The 22,200-nt window shown below is 41.3% G+C and overlaps 1 protein-coding gene across 24 annotated transcripts in view; it reads left to right on the top strand.

The window, feature by feature from the left end:
• USP43 (ubiquitin specific peptidase 43) overlaps positions 1 to 22,200 on the top strand; it is a 191,584-nt gene that overhangs the window by 7,672 nt on the left and 161,712 nt on the right. For 20 of the 24 annotated variants that reach the window (XR_007514248.1, XR_007514246.1, XR_007514250.1 and 17 more), the window contains exons 2-3: positions 14,125 to 14,256; positions 21,012 to 21,112. Coding sequence is in view for 7 of the 24 variants with exons in the window: in XM_049861512.1 (XP_049717469.1) it covers positions 14,125 to 14,256; positions 21,012 to 21,112 (233 nt within the window). In the remaining 17 variants the exon portion in view is untranslated. Of the gene's footprint in view, positions 1 to 13,717; positions 13,911 to 14,124; positions 14,257 to 21,011; positions 21,113 to 22,200 lie in introns of those variants that run through there. The other 4 variants (XM_049861515.1, XM_049861518.1, XM_049861516.1 and 1 more) reach the window with 2 other exon arrangements.

Below are 22,200 nucleotides of genomic sequence, written 5' to 3'. Positions count from 1 at the left end.
ATGTATATCCAGTTATGCCAGCACCATTTGTTAAAAAGAGTGCCTTTTCCCCATTTAACTGCTTTGGGGCCTTTGTCAAAGATCAACTGCTCATATGTAGGTGGATTTATGTCTGGATTCTCAATTCTGTTCCCTTGGTCTATGTATCTGTTGTACCAGTACCAGGCTGTGCTGGCTACTGTGGCGGTATAATAGGCTCTTATAAAATCAGGTAGAGTGAGGCCTCCCACTTTGTTCTTCCTTTTCAGGAATGCCTTACTTATCCGGGGCCTCTTTCCCTTCCATATGAAGTTGGTGATTTGTTTTACCATCTCATTAAAAAATGTCGTTGGAATTTGGATCATAATTGCATTAAATGTATAGATGGCTTTTGGTAGAATAGACATTTTTATAATGTTAAGTCTTCCCATCCATGAGCAAGGTATGTTTTTCCACTTACGTAGGTCTCTTGTTTTCTTGCAGAAGTGTTTTGTAGTTTTCTTTGTGTAGGTCTTTTACATCTCTGGTATGATTTATTCCTAAGTATTTTATCTTCTTGGGGGCTAGTGTAAATGGTATAGATTTGGTGGTTTCCTCTTCGATATTCTTTTTGTTGGTGTAGAGGAATATAACTGATTTTTGTATGTTTATCTTGTATCCCGATACTCTGCTGAACTATTAGTTTCAGTAGTTTTCTCGAGGATTCTTTAGGGTTTTCTGTGTATAAGACCATGTCATCTGCAAATAGAGATACTTCTTTCTTACCAATCTGGATGCCCTTTATTTCTTTATCTAGCCTAATTGCTCTGGCTAGGACCTCCAGCACAATGTTGAATAAGAGTGGTGATAAAGGGCATCCTTGTCTGGTTCCTGATCTCAAGGGGAATGTTTCAGGCTGTCTCCATTTAGGATGATGTTGGCTATTGGCTTTGCATAAGTGCCCTTTATTATGTTGAGGAATTTTCCTTCTATTCCTATTTTGCTGAGAATTTTTATCATGAATGGGTGTTGAACATTGTGAAATGCCTTTCTTGTCTTTTATTTTATTTATATGATGTATTACATTAATTGTTTTTCTAATGTTGAACCATCCCTGCATACCTGGCATGAATCCCACTTGGTCATGGTGAATTATTTTTTCGATATGTTGTTGAATTCTATTGGCTAGAATTTTGTTGAGGATTTTTGCATCTAAGTTCATGAAGGTTATAGGTCTATAATTTTCTTTTTTTGTGATGTCTTTACCTGGTTTTGGTATCAGGGATATGGTGGCTTCATAGCATGAGTTTGGGACTATTCCATCCTTTGCTATGCTCTGAAATACCTTTAGTAGTAGTGGTGTTGTCTTCCCTGAAAGTTTGGTAGAACTCTGCAGTGAAGCCCTCCGGGCTGGAACTTTTTTTTGTTGGGAGTTTTTTTTTATGATTACCTTTTCAATCTCTTCTTTTGTTTTGAGTCTATTTAGTTGTTCTACCTCTGTTTGTGTTCGTTTAGGAAGCTAGTGTGTTTCTAGGAATTCATCCATTTCTTCTAGGTTTTCAAATTTGTTAGAGTACAATTTTTCATAGTAATCTGATATAATTCTTTTAATTTCAGTTGGGTCTGTTGTAATATCACCCACCTCATTTCCTATTCGGGTTATGTGCTTCCTCTCCTGTTTTTCTTTTGTCAGTTTGACGAATGGTTTATCAGTTTTGCTGATTTTTTGAAAGAGCCAGCTTTTGGTCTTGTTAATTCTTCAGATGGTTTTTCTGTTTTCTATTTCATTTAGTTCAGCTCTAATTTTTATTATTTGTTTTGTTCTGGTGCCCGAGGGTTTCTTTTGTTGCTCTCTTTCTATTTGTTCAAGTTGTAGGGATAATTCTTTGGTTTTGGCCCTTTCTTCATTTTGGATGTGTGCATTTATTGATATAAATTGACCTCTGAGCGCTGCTTTCTCAGTGTCCCAAAGATTCTGATAGGAAGTGTTTTCATTCTCATTGGATTCTATGAATTTCTTTATTCCATCCTTAATGTCTTCCATAATCCAGTCTTTTTTGAGGAGGGTATTGTTCAGTTTCAAAGTGTTTGATTTCTTTTCCCTGCTTTTCTTGTTATTGATTTCCATTTTCGTGGCCTTATAGTCAGAGAAGATGCTTTGTAATATTTCAGTGTTTTGGATTCTGCTAAGGATTGCTTTATGACCTAACGTGTGGTCTGTTCTAGAGAATGTTCCATGTGCACTAGAAAAGAAAGTATACTTGGCTGCTGTTGGGTGGAGTGTTCTGTATATGTCTGTGAGGTCAAGTTGGTTTATTGTGGCATTTGGATCTCCCGTGTCTTTATTGAGCTTCTTTCTGGATGTCCTGTCTTTCACTGAAAGTGGCATGTTGAAGGCTCCTACTATTATTGTGGAGCTGTCTATCTCACTTTTCAACGCTGATAGAGTTTGTTTTATGTATCTTACAGCCCTGTCATTGGGTGCATAAATATTTAATATGGTGTTATATCTTTTTGGTATATTGTCCATTTAATCATTATATTGTGTGCTTCCTTATCCTTAGTGATGGATTTAACTTTGAAGTCTATTTTGTCAGAAATTCATATTGCCACTCCTCCTCTTTTTTGATTGTCGTTTGCTTGATATATTTTTTTCTATCCTTTGAGCTTTAGTTTGTTTGTGTCTCCAAGTCTAAGGTGTGTCTCTTGTAGGCAAGATAGAGATGGATCTTGTTTTTTAATCCATTCTGCCACTCTCTGTCTGTTTGTTGGTGCATTTAGTCTTTATACATGCAGTGTAATTATGGATTGGTTTGAATTTAGTGCTATCATTTTGATGTCTTTTTTTGTGTGTTGTTGACAGTTTCTTTTTCCCACTTAATTTTATGTGCTGAGTAGATTATATATTGTCGTTTCCTCGTATTTGTTGTTGTTGATTTTGTTTCTGCTAAGTCTCTATTTTTGTCTTGTATTTTATTTTGATGTGTAGGATAGTTTGTCTCCTTTGTGGTTACCTTATTATTTACCCCTATTTTTCTAAATTTAAACCTAACTTTTATTTCTTTGTATCACTTTGTCTTCCTCTCCATATGGAATATCTATGACTACATTTCTTAGTCCCTCTTTATTGTTTTAATGTTGTCTTTTACATAATAACATCACTGTTTCCGTTTTGAGTATTTTTTTTTTCTTTTTTTTTGCTGGCTTCCCTCTCTCTCTATCCTCCCATCCCCCCTCCAGACAAGAGTTGCCAACACAATCTCAAGTGTCCACCTGATATAATTAGCTCACTCTTCATCAGCGTCTCTCTCCCACCCGCTGACCAGTCCCTTTCATGTCTGATGAGTTGTCTTCGGGGATGGTTCCTGTCCTGGACCAACAGAAGGTCTGGGGAGCATGGCCGCCGGGATTCCTCTAGTCTCAGTCAGACCATTAAGTTTGGTCTTTTTATGAGAATTTGGGGTCTGTATCCCACTGATCTCCTGCTCCCTCAGGGGTCCTCTGCTGTGCTCCCTGTCAGGGCAGTCATCGATTGTGGCCAGGCACCAACTAGTTCTTCTGGTCTCAGGATGATGTAAGTCTCTGGTTCATGTGGCCCTTTCTGTCTGTTGGGCTCTTAGTTGTCGTGTGGCCTTGGTGTTCTTCATTTTCCTTTGCTCCAGGTGGGTTGAGACCAATTGATGCATCTTAGATGGCTGCTTGTTAGCATTTAAGACCCCAGACGCCACATTTCAAAGTGGGATGCAGAATGATTTCATAATAGAATTATTTTGCCAATTGACTTAGAAGTCCCCGCAAACCATGTTCCCCAGACCCCCACACTTGCTCCGCTGACCTTTGAAGCATTCATTTTATCCCGGAAACTTCTCTGCTTTTGGTCCAGTCCAATTGAGCTGACCTTCCATGTATTGAGTGTTGTCTTTCCCTTCACCTAAAGCAGTTCTTATCTACTGATTAATCAATAAAAAAACCCTCTCCCACCCTCCCTCCCTCCCCCCCTCGTAACCACAGAAGTATGTGTTCTTCTCAGGTTTGCTGTTTCTCAAGATCTTATAATAGTGGTCTTATACAATATTTGTCCTTTTGCCTCTGACTAATTTCGCTCAGCATAATGCCTTCCAGGTTCCTCCATGTTATGAAATGTTTCAGAGATTCGTCACTGTTCTTTATCGATGCATAGTATTCCATTGTGTGAATATACCACAATTTATTTACCCATTCATCCGTTGATGGACACCTTGGTTGCTTCCAACTTTTTGCTATTGTAAACAGAGCTGCAATAAACATGGGTGTGCATGTATCAGTTTGTATGAAGGCTCTTGTATCTCTAGGGTATATTCCCAGGAGTGGGATTTCTGGGTTGTATGGTAGTTCTATTTCTAACTGTTTAAGATAACGCCAGATAGATTTCCAAAGTGGTTGTACCATTTTACATTCCCACCAGCAGTGTATGAGAGTTCCAATCTCTCCGCAGCCTCTCCAACATTTATTATTTTGTGTTTTTTGGATTAATGCCAGTCTTGCTGGTGTGAGATGGAATCTCATCGTAGTTTTAATTTGCATTTCTCTAATAGCTAATGATCGAGAGCATTTTCTCATGTATCTGTTGGCTGCCTGAATATCTTCTTTAGTGAAGTGTGTGTTCATATCCTTTGCCCACTTCTTGATTGGGTTGTTTGTCTTTTTGTGGTTGAGTTTTGACAGAATCATGTAGATTTTAGAGATCAGGCGCTGGTCTGAGATGTCATAGCTGAAAATTCTTTCCCAATCTGTAGGTGGTCTTTTTACTCTTTTGGTGAAGTCTTTAGATGAGCATAGGTGTTTGATTTTTAGGAGCTCCCAGTTATCGGGTTTCTCTTCATCATTTTTGGTAATATTTTGTATTCTGTTTATACCTTGTATTAGGGCTCCTAGGGTTGTCCCAGTTTTTTCTTCCATGATCTTTATCGTTTTAGTCTTTATGTTTAGGTCTTTGATCCACTTGGAGTTAGTTTTTGTGCATGGTGTGAGGTATGGGTCCTGTTTCATTTTTTTGCAAATGGATATCCAGTTATGCCAGCACCATTTGTTAAAAAGGCTATCTTTTCCCCAATTAATTGACACTGGTCCTTTGTCAAATATCAGCTGCTCATACGTGGATGGATCTATGTCTGGGTTCTCAATTCTGTTCCATTGGTCTATGTGCCTGTTGTTGTACCAGTACCAGGCTGTTTTGACTACTGGTTCTGAAGTCAGGTAAAGTGAGGCCTCCCACTTTCTTCTTCTTTTTCAGTAGTGCTTTGCTTATCCGGGGCTTCTTTCCCTTCCATATGAAATTGGTGATTTGTTTCTCTATCCCCTTAAAATATGACATTGGAATTTGGATCGGAAGTGCGTTAAATGTATAGATGGCTTTTGGTAGAATAGACATTTTTACTATGTTAAGTCTTCCTATCCATGAGCAAGGTATGTTTTTACACTTAAGTATGTCCTTTTGAATTTCTTGTAGTAGAGCTTTGTAGTTTTCTTTGTATAGGTCTTTTACATCCTTGGTAAGATTTATTCCTAAGTATCTTATCTTCTTGGGGGCTACTGTGAATGGTATTGATTTGGTTATTTCCTCTTCGGTGTTCTTTTTGTTGATGTAGAGGAATCCAAGTGATTTTTGTATGTTTATTTTATAACCTGAGACTCTGCCAAACTCTTCTATTAGTTTCAGTAGTTTTCTGGAGGATTCCTTAGGGTTTTCTGTGTATATAATCATGTCATCTGCAAATAGTGATAACTTTACTTCTTCCTTGCCAATCCGGATACCTTTTATTTCTTTGTCTAGCCTAATTGCCCTGGCTAGGACTTCTAGCACGATGTTGAATAAGAGCGGTGATAAAGGGCATCCTTGTCTGGTTCCCGTTCTCAAGGGAAGTGCTTTCAGGTTCTCTCCATTTAGAGTGATATTGGCTGTTGGCTTTGCATAGATGCCCTTTATTATGTTGAGGAATTTTCCTTCAATTCCTATTTTGGTAAGAGTTTTTATCATAAATGGGTGATGGACTTTGTCAAATGCCTTTTCTGCATCAATTGATAAGATCATGTGGTTTTTGTCTTTTGTTTTATTTATGTGGTGGATTACATTAATGGTTTTTCTGATATTAAACCAGCCTTGCATACCTGGTATAAATCCCACTTGATCAGGGTGAATTATTTTTTTGATGTGTTGTTGGATTCTATTGGCTAGAATTTTGTTGAGGATTTTTGCATCAATGTTCATGAGGGATATAGGTCTATAATTTTCTTTTTTTGTAATGTCTTTACCTGGTTTTGGTATCAGGGAGATGGTGGCTTCATAGAATGAGTTGGGTAGTATTCCGTCATTTTCTATGCTTTGGAATACCTTCAGAAGTAGTGGTGTTAACTCTTCTCTGAAAGTTTGGTAGAACTCTGCAGTGAAGCCGTCCAGGCCAGGGCTTTTTTTTGTTGGGAGTTTTTTGATTACCGTTTCAATCTCTTTTTTTGTTATGGGTCTATTTAGTTGTTCTACTTCTGAATGTGTTAGTTTAGGTAGGTAGTGTTTTTCCAGGAATTCATCCATTTCTTCTAGGTTTTCAAATTTGTTAGAGTACAATTTTTCATAATAATCTGAAATGATTCTTTTAATTTCATTTGGTTCTGTTGTGATGTGGTCCTTCTCGTTTCTTATTTGGGTTATTTGTTTCCTGTATTTCTTTAGTCAGTCTAGCCAATGGTTTATCAATTTTGTTAATTTTTTCAAAGAACCAGCTTTTGGCTTTGTTAATTCTTTCAATTGTTTTTCTGTTCTCTAATTCATTTAGTTCAGCTCTAATTTTTATTATTTGTTTTCTTCTGGTGCCTGATGGATTCTTTTGTTGCTCAGTTTCTGTTTGTTCAAGTTGTAGGGACAGTTCTCTGATTTTGGCTCTTTCTTCTTTTTGTATGTGTGCATTTATCTATATAAATTGGCCTCTGAGCACTGCTTTTGCTGTGTCCCAGAGGTTTTGATAGGAAGTATTTTCATTCTCGTTGCTTTCTATGAATTTCCTTATTCCCTCCTTGATGTCTTCTATAGCCCAGTCTTTTTTCAGGAGGGTATTGTTCATTTTCCAAGTATTTGATTTCTTTTCCCTAGTTTTTCTGTTATTGATCTCTAGTTTTATTGCCTTGTGATCTGAGAAGATGCTTTGTAATATTTCGATGTTTTGGACTCTGCAAAGGTTTGTTTTATGACCTAATATGTGGTCTATTCTAGAGAATGTTCCATGTGCGCTAGAAAAAAAAGTATATTTTGCAGCAGTTGGGTGGAGAGTTCTGTATAAGTCAATGAGGTCAAGTTGGTTGATTGTTGTAATTAGATCTTCCGTGTCTCTATTGAGCTTCTTAGTGGATGTCCTGTCCTTCTCCGAAAGTGGTGTGTTGAAGTGTCCTACTATAATTGTGGAGGTATCTATCTCACTTTTCAATTCTGTTAAAATTTGATTTATGTATCTTGCAGCCCTGTCATTGGGTGCATAAATATTTAATATGGTTATGTCTTCCTGATCAATTGTCCCTTTTATCATTATATAGTGTCCTTCTTTATCCTTTGTGGTGGGTTTAAGTCTAAAGTCTATTGTGTCAGAAATTAATATTGCTACTCCTTTTTTGCTTATTGTTTGCTTGATATACTTTTTTCCATCTTTTGAGTTTTAGTTTGTTTGTGTCTCTAAGTCTAAGGTGTGTCTCTTGTAGGCAGCATATAGATGGATCGTGTTTCTTTATCCAGTCTGTGACTCTCTGTCTCTTTATTGGTGCATTTAGTCCATTTACATTCAGGGTAATTATAGATAAATAAGTTTTTAGTGCTGTCATTTTGATGCCTTTTTATGTGTGTTGTTGACAATTTCATTTTTCTGCATACTTTTTTGTGCTGAGGCGTTTTTCTTAGTAAATTGTGAGATCCTCATTTTCGTAGTGTTTGACTTTATGTTAGTTGAGTCGTTACTTTTTCTTGGCTTTTGTCTTGAGTTATAGAGTTGTTATACCTTTTTGTGGTTACCTTATTATTTACCCCTATTTTTCTAAGTAAAAACCTAACTTGTATTGTTTTATATCGCCTTGTATCACTCTCCATATGGCAGTTCAATGCCTCCTGTATTTAGTCCCTCTTTTTGATTATTGCGATCTTTTACCTGTTGACTTCCATGATTCCCTGTTATGTGTATTTTTTTTTTAATTAATCTTAATTTGTTTGTTTTTGTGATTTCCCTATTTGAGTTGATATCAGGACGTTCTGTTTTGTGACCTTGTGTTGTGCTGATATCTGATATTATTGGTTCTCTGACCAAACAATATCCTTTAGTGTTTCTTGTAGCTTTGGTTTGGTTTTTGCAAATTCTCTAAACTTGTGTTTGTCTGTAAATATCTTAATTTCGCCTTCATATTTCAGAGAGAGTTTTGCTGGATATATGATCCTTGGCTGGCAGTTTTTCTCCTTCAGTGTTCTGTATATGTTGTCCCATTCCCTTCTTGCCTGCATGGTTTCTGCTGAGTAGTCTGAACTTATTCTTATTGATTCTCCCTTGAAGGAAACCTTTCTTTTCTCCCTGGCTGCTTTTAAAATTTTCTGTTTATCTTTAGTTTTGGTGAGTTTGATGATAATATGTCTTGGTGTTTTTCTTTTTGTATCAATCTTAAATGGGGTTCGATGAGCATCTTGGATAGATATCCTTTCGTCTTTCATGATGTCAGGGAAGTTTTCCGTCAGGAGTTCTTCAACTATTTTCTCTGTGTTTTCTGTCCCCCTTCCCTGTTCTGGGACTCCAGTCACCCGCAGGTTATCCTTCTTGATAGAGTCCCACATAATTCTTAGGGTTTCTTCATTTTTTTTAATTCTTTTATCTGATTTTTTTTCAGCTATGTTGGTGTTGATTCCCTGGTCCTCCAGATGTCCCAGTCTGCATTCTAATTGCTCGAGTCTGCTCCTCTGACTTCCTATTGCGTTGTCTAATTCTGTAATTTTATTGTTAATCTTTTGGATTTCTACATGCTGTCTCTCTATGGATTCTTGCAACTTATTAATTTTTCCACTATGTTCTTGAATAATCTTTTTGGGTTCTTCAACAGTTTTATCGGTGTGTTCCTTGGCTTTTTCTGCAGTTATCCTAATTTCATTTGTGATATCTTTAAGCATTCTGTAAATTAGTTTTTTATATTCTGTATCTGATAATTCCAGGATTGTATCTTCATTTGGGAAAGAGTTTGATTCTTTTGTTTGGGGGGTTGGAGAAGATGTCATTGTCTGCTTCTTTAAGTGGCTTGATATGGATTGTTGTCTCCGAGCCATCACTGGGAAACTAGTTTTTCCAGAAAATCCGCTGCGTCCAGTCCAAATCCCGGCGAGACGGTTCCCCGGCTGGGACGCTGCTCTTCCTGCTCCAAGACCAGTCACTGCCTCCCGGGGACTTCTACCGGCTGCGTCCCACGCCGCCAGTGGAACCGGCTGGTCTCCCTCTCGGGGTTAGTTCAGGGGGGTGGAGCAGGTCTCTGTGCTTGTGCCGTACCTGACTGGTACGCTGGCTCCAGGCTCTGGAAACAATCGCTGCTTCCCCGTATTAGTTCGTTCTCCGTCTCTAAATCTGTGTTTGTTGTTCAGGGTTCGTAGATTGTTATGTATGTGATCGATTCACTTGTTTTTCCGTGTCTTTGTTGTAAGAGGGATCCGAGGTAGCGTCTGCCTAGTCCACCATCTTGGCTCCGCTGTCTTGAGTATTTTTTTAATCGTGATTTATTTTTGTGATTTCCCTGTCTGGGTTGACTTCTGATTGCTCTGTCTAGTGCTCTATTCTTGGATTGTTGCCTGATATTATTGATTTTCTAACCGAAGAACTTCCCTTAGTATTTCTTGTAGTTTTGGTTTGGTTTTTACGAATTTCCTAAACTTCTGTTTATCCGGGAACGTCCTAATTTCACCTTTATATTTGAGAGACAGTTTTGCTGGATATAAGATTCTTTGCTGGCAGTTTTTTTCCTTCAGTTCTTTTTATAAGTCATCCCATTGCCTTCTTGCCTGCTTGGTTTCTGCCGAGTAGTCCAAGCTTATTCTTATTGACTCCCCTTTATAAGTGACTTTTCGTTTGTCCCTAGCCGCTCTTAAAATTCTCTCTTTATCTTTGGTTTTGGCAAGTTTGATTATAATGTTTCTTGGTGACTTTCTTTTAACACCTACCTTATGTGGAGTTCCACGAGCTTCTTGTATAGATATCTTCTCATCTTTCACAATATCAGGGAGGTTTTCTGCCAACAAATCTTCAACAATTCCCTCTGTATTTTCTGTTGCCCCTCTCTGTTCTGGTACTCCAATCACTCGTAGGTTATTTCTCTTAATAGAGTCCCACATGATTCTTAAGTTTTCTTCATTTTGTTTAATTCTTTTATGTGATTTTTCGTCAAATATGTTAGTGCCAATTACTTTATCTTCAAGTTCACAAATTCTGCCTTCTACTTGCTTAATTCTGCTCCTCTGACTTTCTATTGAGTTGTCTACTTATGTAATTTTATTGTTAATCTTCTGAATTTCTGATTGCTGTCTGTTTGTGGATTTTCCCAGCTTATTAAATGTTTCCTTATGTTCCTGAATAATATTTTTAATTTCTTCAACTTCTTTATCTGTGTGTTCCTTGGCTTGTTCTGTGTATTGCCTCATTTCCTTCCTGATGTCTTGAAGGGTTTTGTATATTAATCTTTTGTATTCTTCCTCTGGTAGTTCTAGGAAAGCATTTTCATCTAAAATATCCCTGGATTCTTTGACTTGAGAGCTTGTTGAGGTGATCATGGTCTGTTTATTTATGTGGCTTGATATTGACTGTTGTCTTGAGCCATCTACAAGTTATTGTATTAGTTTATTTTATGTTTGCTTACTGTGTCGTAGCTTCTTGCTTTGTTTTGTTTTGGTGTGCCCATATAGGTTGCTTGAATGAGCTAGCTTGATTATTTTCACCTTTGGAGCTCTGACATCCTGTCCCCAGATGGCTAGAGCTGTTATCAGGTATATCAGTGTAGGAGTCCACTCACTTTTCTTGTATGAATTCAGCTCAGGTGTCCAGGCAGCTGATCATCAAGTGTGTAGCACAGGCTCTGTCCTACAGTCTTAGAGGGGCAGGGGTGATTGGTGTAGGTACCGGTATCTGGTTGCAGCAGGGGGTCTCACTCTGAACAAGGCAGGGTGCTGAAAATCATCCTGTGTGTCTCTGAAGACAGTGTGTCCCTGTTCCCTAGAGCGTACAGCTGGGTAGGTTCTGCAGAGGGACCGTGGGCACCCATTATTTTCGGTTGTAAGGACTGGGAGGTACCAGTTAACCTCGGACCCCTGTCATGGGTGGCTGGGTGACTTGAGTGGAGTTACCAGTCCTTAGGTCCCTGATATGGGTAGGTGAGGACCCTGATTAATACGCAAAGCAATGTCAAATATCAAACACCCAACTCTCCAGCACAAAGCTGAAATGGTTGGAGTCTGCCAACAAGGGCCTGTTCTCCTGAAACAGGCCCACTCAGCTCCATGCAGAGGGGAAAGGTACTCAAAGTTCATGGGCTGTTTATGCCTGGACAGGAGCCGCTTCTATCCTGAGCTTCCCCAGTTACTGGAGCTGACAAATTATCTTTTCCCCCAATTGCAAATTTTTTATTCCTCCAAGGTCAGGAGAATGGCTTTAGGCGCTCAACAGTGCCTATCTCAGGCCCAGGGAATTCAGGCGCCAGAGCTGGCTTGGGGGTGGGGGGGGTGCGGTAAAATGTATGCGAGTACTTAGTGTTTTTTTTGTGTGTGTGTGTGTGCATTAAGTGAAAGTTTACAAATCAGGTCAGTCTCTCATACGAAAATTTACATATACCTTGCTATACACTCCTTAATTGCTCTCCCTCTGATGAGATAGCGTAGTACTTCCCTCCCCTCTTTCTCCTCGTGCAAGTACATAGTGTTTGCCGAGAGTGCCATTCTCCTCAGGTTCCGGAGGTGTGAGTAGGGTGTGTGGCTGGCTGCTCCTCCCTGAGGAAACTGCGGCCGAACGCTAGTACCAGCTCGCCGCCACCGCTTAGGGAATGGTGCCTGAGGGCTCCCTGCGAATCAGGCCCAGTAACTCCTCTCCGCTTGTGAACCGTCTCTTTCTCCCCCTGCCCCTCAGTTCATTTCTAAGCTGGCCTTTGATGTTCAGGGCTCCTAGCTTGTCATAAATATACTCATTTCACTTGTTTTTTCAGGTCTTTGTTGTAACAGGGTTTGCCAGAAGTGTCTGTCTCTTCGGCCATCTTGTCTCCGCCTCCTGAAATAAACTTTTAAAATGCTGAGATATACACAGAAAATGACCAAGTTGTTATACAATTTAACAGAAGGACAGCACAGAGGGACGAGGGAATGTAGTTTCTTGAGGGCAGGGAGTCTCGTCTGACTTGGTCACGGTTGTGTCCCCAGCCCCTGGAACAGAACAGCATGGTCGTTGTTGTTTCTTGCTGTGGAGTCAGTTTCAGTTCATGGGCCTCTCATGTGTGCAGAGCAGAACTGCTCTATAGAGTTTTCAAGGCTGTGAACTTTCAGAAGCAAATTGCCAGGCCTGTGTTCCGAGGAGCCCCTGGGTCATTTCAAACTGCCAGCCTTTTGGCTAGCAGTCGAGCGCTTAACTGTTTGCACCACCCAGGGACTCCTGTAGCACATGGTTGGTACTCAGTAACTAATAAGTATTTATTAAAGGAAGGAAGGGCTGGCTCAGTGGTTTCAAATCTGACCACAGGAAGAGAAGTTTGATTGTGTCTCTTAAATTTCATGCGTATTAGAAAGTGTCAGTAAGGAAGCTACATTGGTCATATTTAAGGAGGAAGTTTTCATTAGACCCACTGTTGAGAGTCGGGTGCTCACAAAGAAGAGAGAGTTGAAGCTGTGGGAGTGAGTGGAATCACTGAGGGAGAGAGCAGGGCAGGAAGGCTGGGGAACACTTATTTACCTGTGGGGCAGAGACAGCGTGGGAATGGACAGATGGAAGGATGGCAAGGGGGTGCAGGGCCCCAGAGATGAAAGGATGGGCACTTCAGGACGCACAGGACAGTCAACAATATCAAGATACTCAACCTAGAAAACACTGGGTTTTCAAAAGGACAGGACATATGTTAGTAGTCTTTTCGGAGAAGAAGGTGTACCTTTTCTTATGTAGGGAGTCCTTGAGTGTGCAAATGATTAATGCACTCAGCTGCTGACCAAAAAGAAAACACTGATGGCATAGGTGTGGTGTGGCTACAGCTGCTAACCAAAAGATTGCACCAGGTGCTCCTTGGAAACCCTGTGGGGCAGTTCTACTCTGTCCTACAGGGCTGCTATGAGTCAGAATCGGCTCAATGGCAACGGGTTTGGTTTTGAATTTACTGACCAAAAACCTAAAGGTGCCTCGGAAGGAAGGCCTAGTGATCTACTTTTGAAAAACCAGCTATTGGAAACGCTGTGGAGCATAGGTCTACTCTGACACACAGGTGGAGTCACTATGAGTTGTAATTGACTCCATGGCAACTAGTTCTGGTTCTCCTATTCAGGGAACCCTTGTACCATTTTGGGACACTGCCCCAGGCTTCATTAGGAAAGAATGTTTCTTACGCTGCATTTTTTTTTTTTTTATTGTACTTTAGATGAAGGTTTACAGAACAAACCAGCTTCTCATTGAACAATTAGTACACATAATGCTCTGTGGCATTGATTACCAATTCCATGACATGTCAGCACTCTCCCCCCTTACCTTGGGTTCCCTCTTACCAGCTTTCCTGTCCCCTCCTACCTTCTCGTCCTTGCCCCCTGCCCTGGTGTACGCCTTTGGTTTCGTTTTGTTTTATGGGCCTGTCTAATCTCTGCCTGAAGTTTGAACCTGTAGGAGTGACTTCATTACTGAGCTAAAAGAGTGTCCGGAGGGGGCCATACTCTCTAGGTTTCTCCAGATTCTGTCAGGCCAGTAAGTCTGGTCTTTTTTTGTGTTAGAATTTTGTTGTACATTTTTTCCCCAGCTCTGTCCAGGACCTTCTGTTGTACTCCCTGTCATTTTTCTCTGTTGTCATCCCAGGTTGGGGGTGAATAAAGACCACCGGCAGACTTAGTGCTAGTAGATTCTTTAGCTGGTTGTTTGAAAGGACCAAGCTGAACATCCAGATTTCTTTTTGTCCTTCCAGAATGCTGTTTCCAAGTATGGGTCTCAGTTCCAAGGCAATTCCCAACACGACGCCCTGGAGTTCCTCCTCTGGCTGCTGGACCGTGTGCATGAGGACTTGGATGGCTCTTCCCAAAGAGGAGTGTCTGACAAGGTCAGTTACTCTTTTTTTTGTTTTTAATTTTTATTGTGGTAAAATAACATATGTAACAAGAAGTTTGTCATTTTAATAATTTTTAAGTGTACAGTTCAGTGGCACTAATTACATTCATCATGTTGTGCTTCCGTCGCCACTATCCATTTCCAAATGGTTTTCATCCCCTGAACAGAAGCCCAGAGCCCTGGTGGCCCAGTGATTAAGAGCTTGGCTACTAACCAAAAGGCTGGCAGTTTGAATCCACCAGCCACTCCTTGGAAACCCTGTGAGGCAGTTCTACTCTGTCCTACCAGGTTGCTATGAGTGAGAATTGACTTGATGGCAATGGGTTCTTTTTTACGCAGAAACTTAGTTCCCCTTCAGCAATTACTGCTGTTCCCCCCTCCCAGCCTCCCGCCTGTGGTAACCACTAGCCAACTTTTGTTTCTATGCATTTGCCTATTCTAGGTATTTCATATAAGTGGAAGCATATATTTGTCCATTTGTGTCTGACTTATTTCACTCAGCATAATGTTTTTAGGCGTCATTCTTTTTTTAATTTTTATTGAGATTTAAGTGAAAATTTACAAACCAAGTCAGTCTCTCATACAAAAACTTATATATACCTTGCTATATACTCCTAGTTGTTCTCCCTCTAATGAGACAGCACACTCCTTCCCTTCACTCTCTATTTTCGTGTCCATTCGGCCAGCTTCTGCCCCCTCTGCCCTCTCATCTCCCCTCCAGGTGGGAGCTGCCCAAATAGTCTCATGTGTCTACTTGATCCAAGAAGCTTACTCTTCACCAGTATCATTTTCTATTCCAACCACTCCACTGCCTTTGGGTTGATTCCGACTCATAGCGACCCTATAGGACAGAGTAGAACTGCCCCATAGAGTTTCCAAGAAGCGCCTGGCAGATTCAACCTGCTGACCCTTTGGTTAGCAGCCATAGCACTTAACCACTACACCACCAGGGTTTCCTTCTATCCCATAGTCTGGTCCAATCCCTGTCTTAAAAGTTGGTTTTGGGAGTGGTTCCTGTCTGGGGCTAACAGAAGGTCTGGGGACCATGACCTCTGGGGTCCTTCTAGTCTCAGTTGAACCATTAGTCTGATCTTTTTACAAGAATTTGGGGTCTGCATCCCACTGCTCTCCTGTTACCTCAAGGATTCTCTGTTGTGTTCCCTGTCAGGGCAGTTGTTGGTTGTAGCCGGGCACCATCTAGTTATTCTGGTCTCAGGCTGTTTTAGTCTCTGTTTATGTGGCCCTTTCTGTCTCTTGGGCTCATCATTACTTTGTGTCTTAGGTCTTCTTCATTCTCCTTTGCTCCAGGTGGGTTGAGACCAATTGATGCATCTTAGATGGCCGCTTGCTAGCATTTAAGACCCCAGACGCCACTCTCCAAAGTGGGATGCAGAATATTTTCTTAATAGATTTTATTATGCCAATTGACTTGGATGTCCCCTCAAACCATGGTCCCCAAACCCCTGCCCCTGCTATGCTGGCTTTTGAAGTGTTCAGTTTATTCAGGAAACTTCTTTGCTTTTGGTTTAGTCCAGTTGTGCTGACCTGTCCTATAGTGTGTATTGACTTTCCTAAAATAGTTCTTGTCTACTATCTAGTTAGTGAAAACACCTCTCCCTCCCTCCAGGCGTCACTCTTGAAACAGCAAATTGTGTTTGATTTATAATTTTTCCTTCAATATTTATTTAGTTCTTCATGACTGAATCTTGAAAATTAGATTCCTGTATAGTCTGGTTACTGTATACCCAGGGCTGCCTTTCCCTACTCCCTTCTCTGAGCTCTGTGTGCTTTAGACAAGGCAATCCTTCCTATTGCAGTATTTCTTGGAGCCCTGGTAGTGCAGTAGTTAAAGCCTTCGACTGCTAACCAGAAGGTCGGCTGTTTGAAACCACCAGCGGCTCCATGGGAGAGAAATGTGGCAGACTGCTTTCAAAGAGATGCACAGCCTTGGAAACCCTGTGAGGTCACTGTGATTTGGAATTGACTCGACGACAGCGGGTTTGGTTTAGGTTTGAATGCCAGTGATAAAGTGATTATCCAAACCAGTTGCCATCAAGTCATGGTGATCCCATGTGTGTCAGATTAGAAGTGTGTTCTATAGGGTTTCTTTCAGTGGCTGATTTTTCAGCAGTAGATTGCCAGGCCTTTCTTCTGAGGTACCTCTGGGTGGACTTGAACCTCCAACTGAGCTGTTAATCATTTGCACCACCCAGGGACTGATGAAATGAATAGGGTTTCCTTTTGGCTTAACATTTTTAAAACCTTCTTTTTGTCCATATTCTGTGTGTTAGTGTGGCCGTTTGGAGACCATGGGTACCATTCCTTATTACTTTCAGATGGTACTGCCTCAATTTACCACTGTGGGTTCCGTTACTATATTTTTATGCAAATAATGTATGTCTTCTACATTTGTTTGCCAGCTGCACCCTCCTTCAAGAGGTAGTTTCCTAAGCATGCTGCGCTAATTTTTTTTTCTATTGTGCTTTAAGTGAAAGTTTACAATTCAAGTCAGTTTCTCATACAAAAACTTATACATACATTGTTATGTGACCCTAGTTGCTCTCCCTACAATCTGAAGGCACACTCCTCCTCTCCACCCTGTATTCCCCATGTCCATTCAGCCAGCTCCTGTTCCCCTCTGCCTTCTCATCTCCCCTCCAGACAGGAGCTGCCCACGTAGTCTCATGTGTCTACCTGAGCCAAGCTCACTCCTCACCAGTATCATTTCATGTCTTACAGTCCAGTCTAATCTTTGTCTGAAGAGTTGGCTTTGAGAATGGTTTTAGTTTGGGGCTATGAGAGAGTCTGAGGGCCATGACCTGTGGGGTCCCTCCAGTCTCAGTCAGACTATTAAGTCTGGTCTTTTTACTAGGATTTGAGGTTTGCATCCCACTTTTCTCCTGCTCCATCAGGGATTCTCTGTTGTGTTCCCTGTCAGGGCGGTCATTGGTGGTAGCCGGGCACCATTTAGTTCTTCTGCTGTCAGGCTGATGGAGTCTTGGGTGTGTGTGCCCTTTCTCTTGGGCTTATATTTTCCGTGTGTCTTTGGTGTTCTTCATTCTCCTTTGCTCCAGGTGGGTTGAGACCAATTAATTATGCTAATTTTTTAAACAGCAGCATGTAAAAAAAAATTCATATAGTGGTGCTTATGAAAATACCTCTGGGGGGAGGAGGGCGAAGGGCACAGTTGGTAAACAAACGTAGAAGGCGCAGGTTATTTGTGTAAAAAGGTGGTATTTATCCTACAGAGCAGCAATTCCCAGCCTTTTTTTTTAAGACACATGATGGATGATTTTCACATGTGTGCATTTAGCATTTCCAGTTTTTGATGAAACCCCAAACCTTTTTAGGGGGAGGAGAGGACTATAATAATTGATACTAGCCACAGTTAATTGATACATCAACTATGTTCCCTGTGGCCTTTGCTAAACAAGAATCAAGGATGGGTTATGTTCTAATCCCATCCTTTTATCTCCCACTCGAGAAAGTAAAGATGAGTGAAGTTATAAACTGAGTGAGCAAAGTTATGACAACAATATTTAAGAAGGGGTTTCACGGACTTTGGTAATTAATCAGCAACGCGTTACTTTTGTTGTATTTCACAAATGAGCTAGACTCAACCATGAGAACTGCCATACCAGTTTATTTTTTTTTTGAATCTGGACACTTTATTTCTGTTCCTCTCATGAATCAATTAAAAACCTCTCAGGTCATTTTGAGGTTTGTCAGTGGCTACCTTCCCATTCCTTCATTGTTGGGAGCCCATTGCTCTGAATAAGAGGAATGAGAGGCTCAGCAAGCTGAGGGTTTTTCTTTCTTCAACTTTACCCACATAGCCGGATGTCATCTTTTTTTCTTTCTCTTTTATAATGACAACTCGCAACTTAAAGAATGTAACTGTATGTCTCAAGTAAGAAGAGACCTATATTTGTGTGTGTGCAGGGGCAACCATCACCACTGTTCCCAAAAACCTTGTCATCACCCTAAATAGAAACTTAGTACCCTTTAAGCAAAAACTTCCCATTCCCCCTCCCCTCAGCCCACGGTAACCGCTCCTCTACTTTCTGTCTCTATGCATTTGCTTATTCTAGATATTTCATAGAAGTGAGATCATAGAATGTTTGTCCTTTTGTGTCTGGCTTATTTCACTCAGCATGATGTTTTCAAGGTTCCTGTGTGTTGTAGCAGGTGTGAGAGCTTTGTTTCTCTTTGTGACTGAATAATGTTGCATTGTACGGATATACTACGTTTTGTTTATCCATTCATCTGTTGATGGACATTTGAGTTGTTTTGAATAGACCTATTTAAAACAACAATATAATGTTATTAAAAGCTAATAGCTTTCCCTAGCTGTGACAACAGTTTTAATGCCTAAAACAGCATTAATTGGTTGTCAAAATGCATAGAACAAGTAACGACTGTCCTGTACTCTGTGCTTCTCCGATCACAAATTGGAATATTACGTATACTGTGAATAACCACTGCCATTTACAGAGTGCTCCTAGGGTTATTATTCCCATTTCATAAACCAAGAATCAAAGAGGTTGGATAACCTTCCCTAAGCAACACAGCTAAAGGAGGGACAGTCAGGATTCAAGCTTAAGGGGGTCTGACTTGAAAATCTATACTCTTATATTAGAAATAACCCCCATCATCCCTAGGGAAGAAAGGCCCGGTGATCCGCTTCCACAAATCAGCCAATGAAGACCTTATTGACCACAACGGTTCAATCACCAATTGATCGTGGGGATGGTGCAGGGCCAGAAGGCGCTTTGTTCAGTTGTGTACGGGGTTGCCACGAGTCGGTGGTTGACTCAGTGGCACCTTGGGCAACAGCAGCATCCCCAGAGTGGCTGGTGGTGGTGGTTCGTGGTAGAATTCTTCGCTTCCGTGAGGCAGACCTGGTTTGGTTTATGGCCACCTTGTGTGTAACCACCTCCCGTCTGTCGGTGGAGGCTTGTGCGCTGCTACGATGCTGAGCAGGCTTCAGCAGAGCTTCCAGACTGAGATGGACTAGGAAGAAAGGCCCGGCGACCTACTTCCGAAAATCAGCCTGTGAGAACTCGAGGGCTCACAGCAGTCCAATCCGAAACTGATCACGGGGCCGGCGCAGGACCAGACAGCACTCAGTTTTGTCGTGCATGGGGTTGCCGTGAGTCGAGGGCTGACTCAATAGCAGCTGACAACATAGCAACAAGATCACCCCGAAAACACACAAACAAAACGGTCACCGCTGCAATGAAACCCGGATGTACGATACACCCAAAGTTTATGGGGGTTTCTCTTTGTTGTGGAACTATGGGTGATTTTTCTTTTATTTATTGTGATTTTCTGTTTATTTTATCTAGATCCTTTTAGTTGTGAGTGACAGAAATTTCACCTGATGCAACTTAAAGGGAATTTCCTGGCTTTTGTACCCAGGAAGTCCAAGGGTTGGGTCAGCTTCAGACAGGGCAGGATTCAAGGGCTCAGACGATGCCATAGGTCTTTGACTCTCTTTAGCTCTTCTCTCTGGCTTCTCAGCCCAGCTCGGCACATATGATGGCAAGAGGGCCCCTGTAATCCCAAAGCTATGCAGTCTCTGAAGGACCTGATTGTCTCATCTCGGTCTGCATGTCCACCCATGGACATGTGGCCAGCAAAATGGAGTATTTTAATCAGGCATCCTGGTTTGGATACCTGTGGTAGTGAAACTCCAACAAATTATGTGGCCAAAGACAGCTTTTCTAGAATTGGGATAGGTTGTTTCCCCAAAGAAAGGAATGCTGAGCAGGTAAACGTATGTCTACTATACTGTATTCCAAAATTTTACAGTGAATGACCCCCAGACGTATCAGGCCCTAATCCCTGGAACCTCTAGATGTAACCTTATATGGCAAAGACTTTGCAGACGTGATTAAGGATTTTGAGGTGGGGAGATGATCCTCAGTCACCCACGTGAGTCCTAAATGCGAGCGTTCTTATACGAGAGAGAAAGGGAAATTTGAGAGACAGAGGAAAAAGCCATATGAAGACAGAGCAGAGCGATCTGAAGATGCTGGCCTTGAAGGCTGGTGTCATGCAGTTATAAGCCCAGGAGTGCCAGCCACCAGATGCTGGAAGAGGCAAGGAATAGATTCTCCCATAGAACCTCAGGGGAGAGCTCTGCCTTGGGGGCACTTTGATTTCTGCCCAATAAAACTTCTGGCCTCCAGAACTGAGAGAATAAATTTCTGTTATTTTAAGCCACCAGTTTGTGGTAACTTGTTACAGCAGCCACAGGAACCTGATACTCAGGGGAACACACAGAAGGACTAATGGTGTTGATGTGCAAACTGGCTGACTGGAAAATGTGGACAGAAACAGTTTAGCGGGTGGAAGATGGGAAGATTTGGTGTGGGTGTGTTTGAGGTGATGCCAGCCCACCCAAGTGGCATCTAGACGCATGAGGCCAGCAGGTTGGAGATAAAGAACAGAGGGGTCATCAGCTCAGGAGAGGTAGTTGGAGCTGTGTGAGTACAAGTGAGCATTTGCCAACGTTTACCCGTCAGTTTTGCTCTTTCGTCATTTTCTTTCTGCCTGTCAGAGAATTTAGGAGGTCAAGGGATTGAAAGCGCATTGAGTTATGGTACAGGCAGCAAATTCTGTGCAGGGCCTAGGGCCCGAAAGGGATGACGGGCCAGCAGGAGGCAGTAGACTCAATGGTTTGGAGGAGGTTGAGTGATTGAGGTACATCTAATCTTCCTTCCTTTCCTCATTTCTTTGCAGCTTCAGCCTGAAGCCAGTAAACACTCTGAGAACCTGTCACCAACTGCTCAGCTTCCTCTAGGTCAAAGCTTTGTGCAAAGCCACTTTCAAGCACAATATAGGTAAGAATGGGATGTCTTTAGAATTCATTACCCAGGGCTCAGCCTAATTATTTGCCAGATTTACCCTGAGATTAAAAACAAAAACAAAAACAAACCCCAGAAATATCCTTCTCTCTCCCACTTTAATTTCCATTTAACAACTTATGCCTATCCGACCTTTAGTAATTCTTCTTCTCCTTCTTCCAGCCTCTCCCCTTATGTGAATGCGGAGGCCAAGATCTTACCAGTGAGCAATCACTGTGAAGTAAGGGGAGCCCGTCCTTTATTTTCTGTTCAAGCCAGAGAGTCGAATACCAGCATTGTGGAGGTTATTAAAAAATAGATAATAACATGGCTTTTGACTTCAGAAAGTATGTACCTCCTATTGGGGTTTTATATATGACAGTATCAGAGAATCATACAAGGCAGAACATTTTCAAGCACCACACTTCAGTCAGAACACTAATTATAGCGGGAGATCAGAGAGAGGCAAAATCCCCCTGGGCTTCATGGAGGAGGTGTGTCTTTCGATGGGCTCTGAAGGGTGAATAGGATTGAATGGGTAGGAGCATATTCAACAAGAGTGAATATAAGCTTAAAGGTGAGATGTGCTCAGTGATCTGGACTTAGGGGAAGCCAGGTTACAGAGAACCTCCTCCAGGTGAGGTGCTTGCTCATGTACGTTTTATTTAATTCTTAAAAGAGCCTCAGGACATGAATGTTACAATCTGGGAGGCTGGGCTTTTCCCAAGGACACATGTAAGTGACAACCAGGATGTGTCCTCTGTTCTGTCTCTGAAGCACAAGTTCTGGATTTGCTCTCTTTGTAATTCTTCGTCTTCTGTTGCTTTCCTATCTCACCGGCTTCTCTTTTATTGTGATTTTCTGTTATATCAGTTACACAGAACGTATGCCCACTTGTTCTCTAACATGAGTACTAAAAAAAAAATTTAATGTATAGTTTTCTTCTGAATACTGCATTAAATCATCTTCAAAGGTGTACTTGTCTCTGAGTCTCCTGAATACCATTTCCTTGTGCTCTGCAGTTTTTCATCAGCCATTTTTGGGTTTTTTTCATGTTATTTACTTTTCTTCAAACGATCATTCAG

Source organism: Elephas maximus, chromosome 19 (genome assembly GCF_024166365.1).
Source record: "Elephas maximus indicus isolate mEleMax1 chromosome 19, mEleMax1 primary haplotype, whole genome shotgun sequence".
Taxonomy (NCBI): Eukaryota; Metazoa; Chordata; class Mammalia; order Proboscidea; family Elephantidae; genus Elephas; species Elephas maximus.
This window is presented reverse-complemented; position numbering and strand designations above follow the sequence as displayed.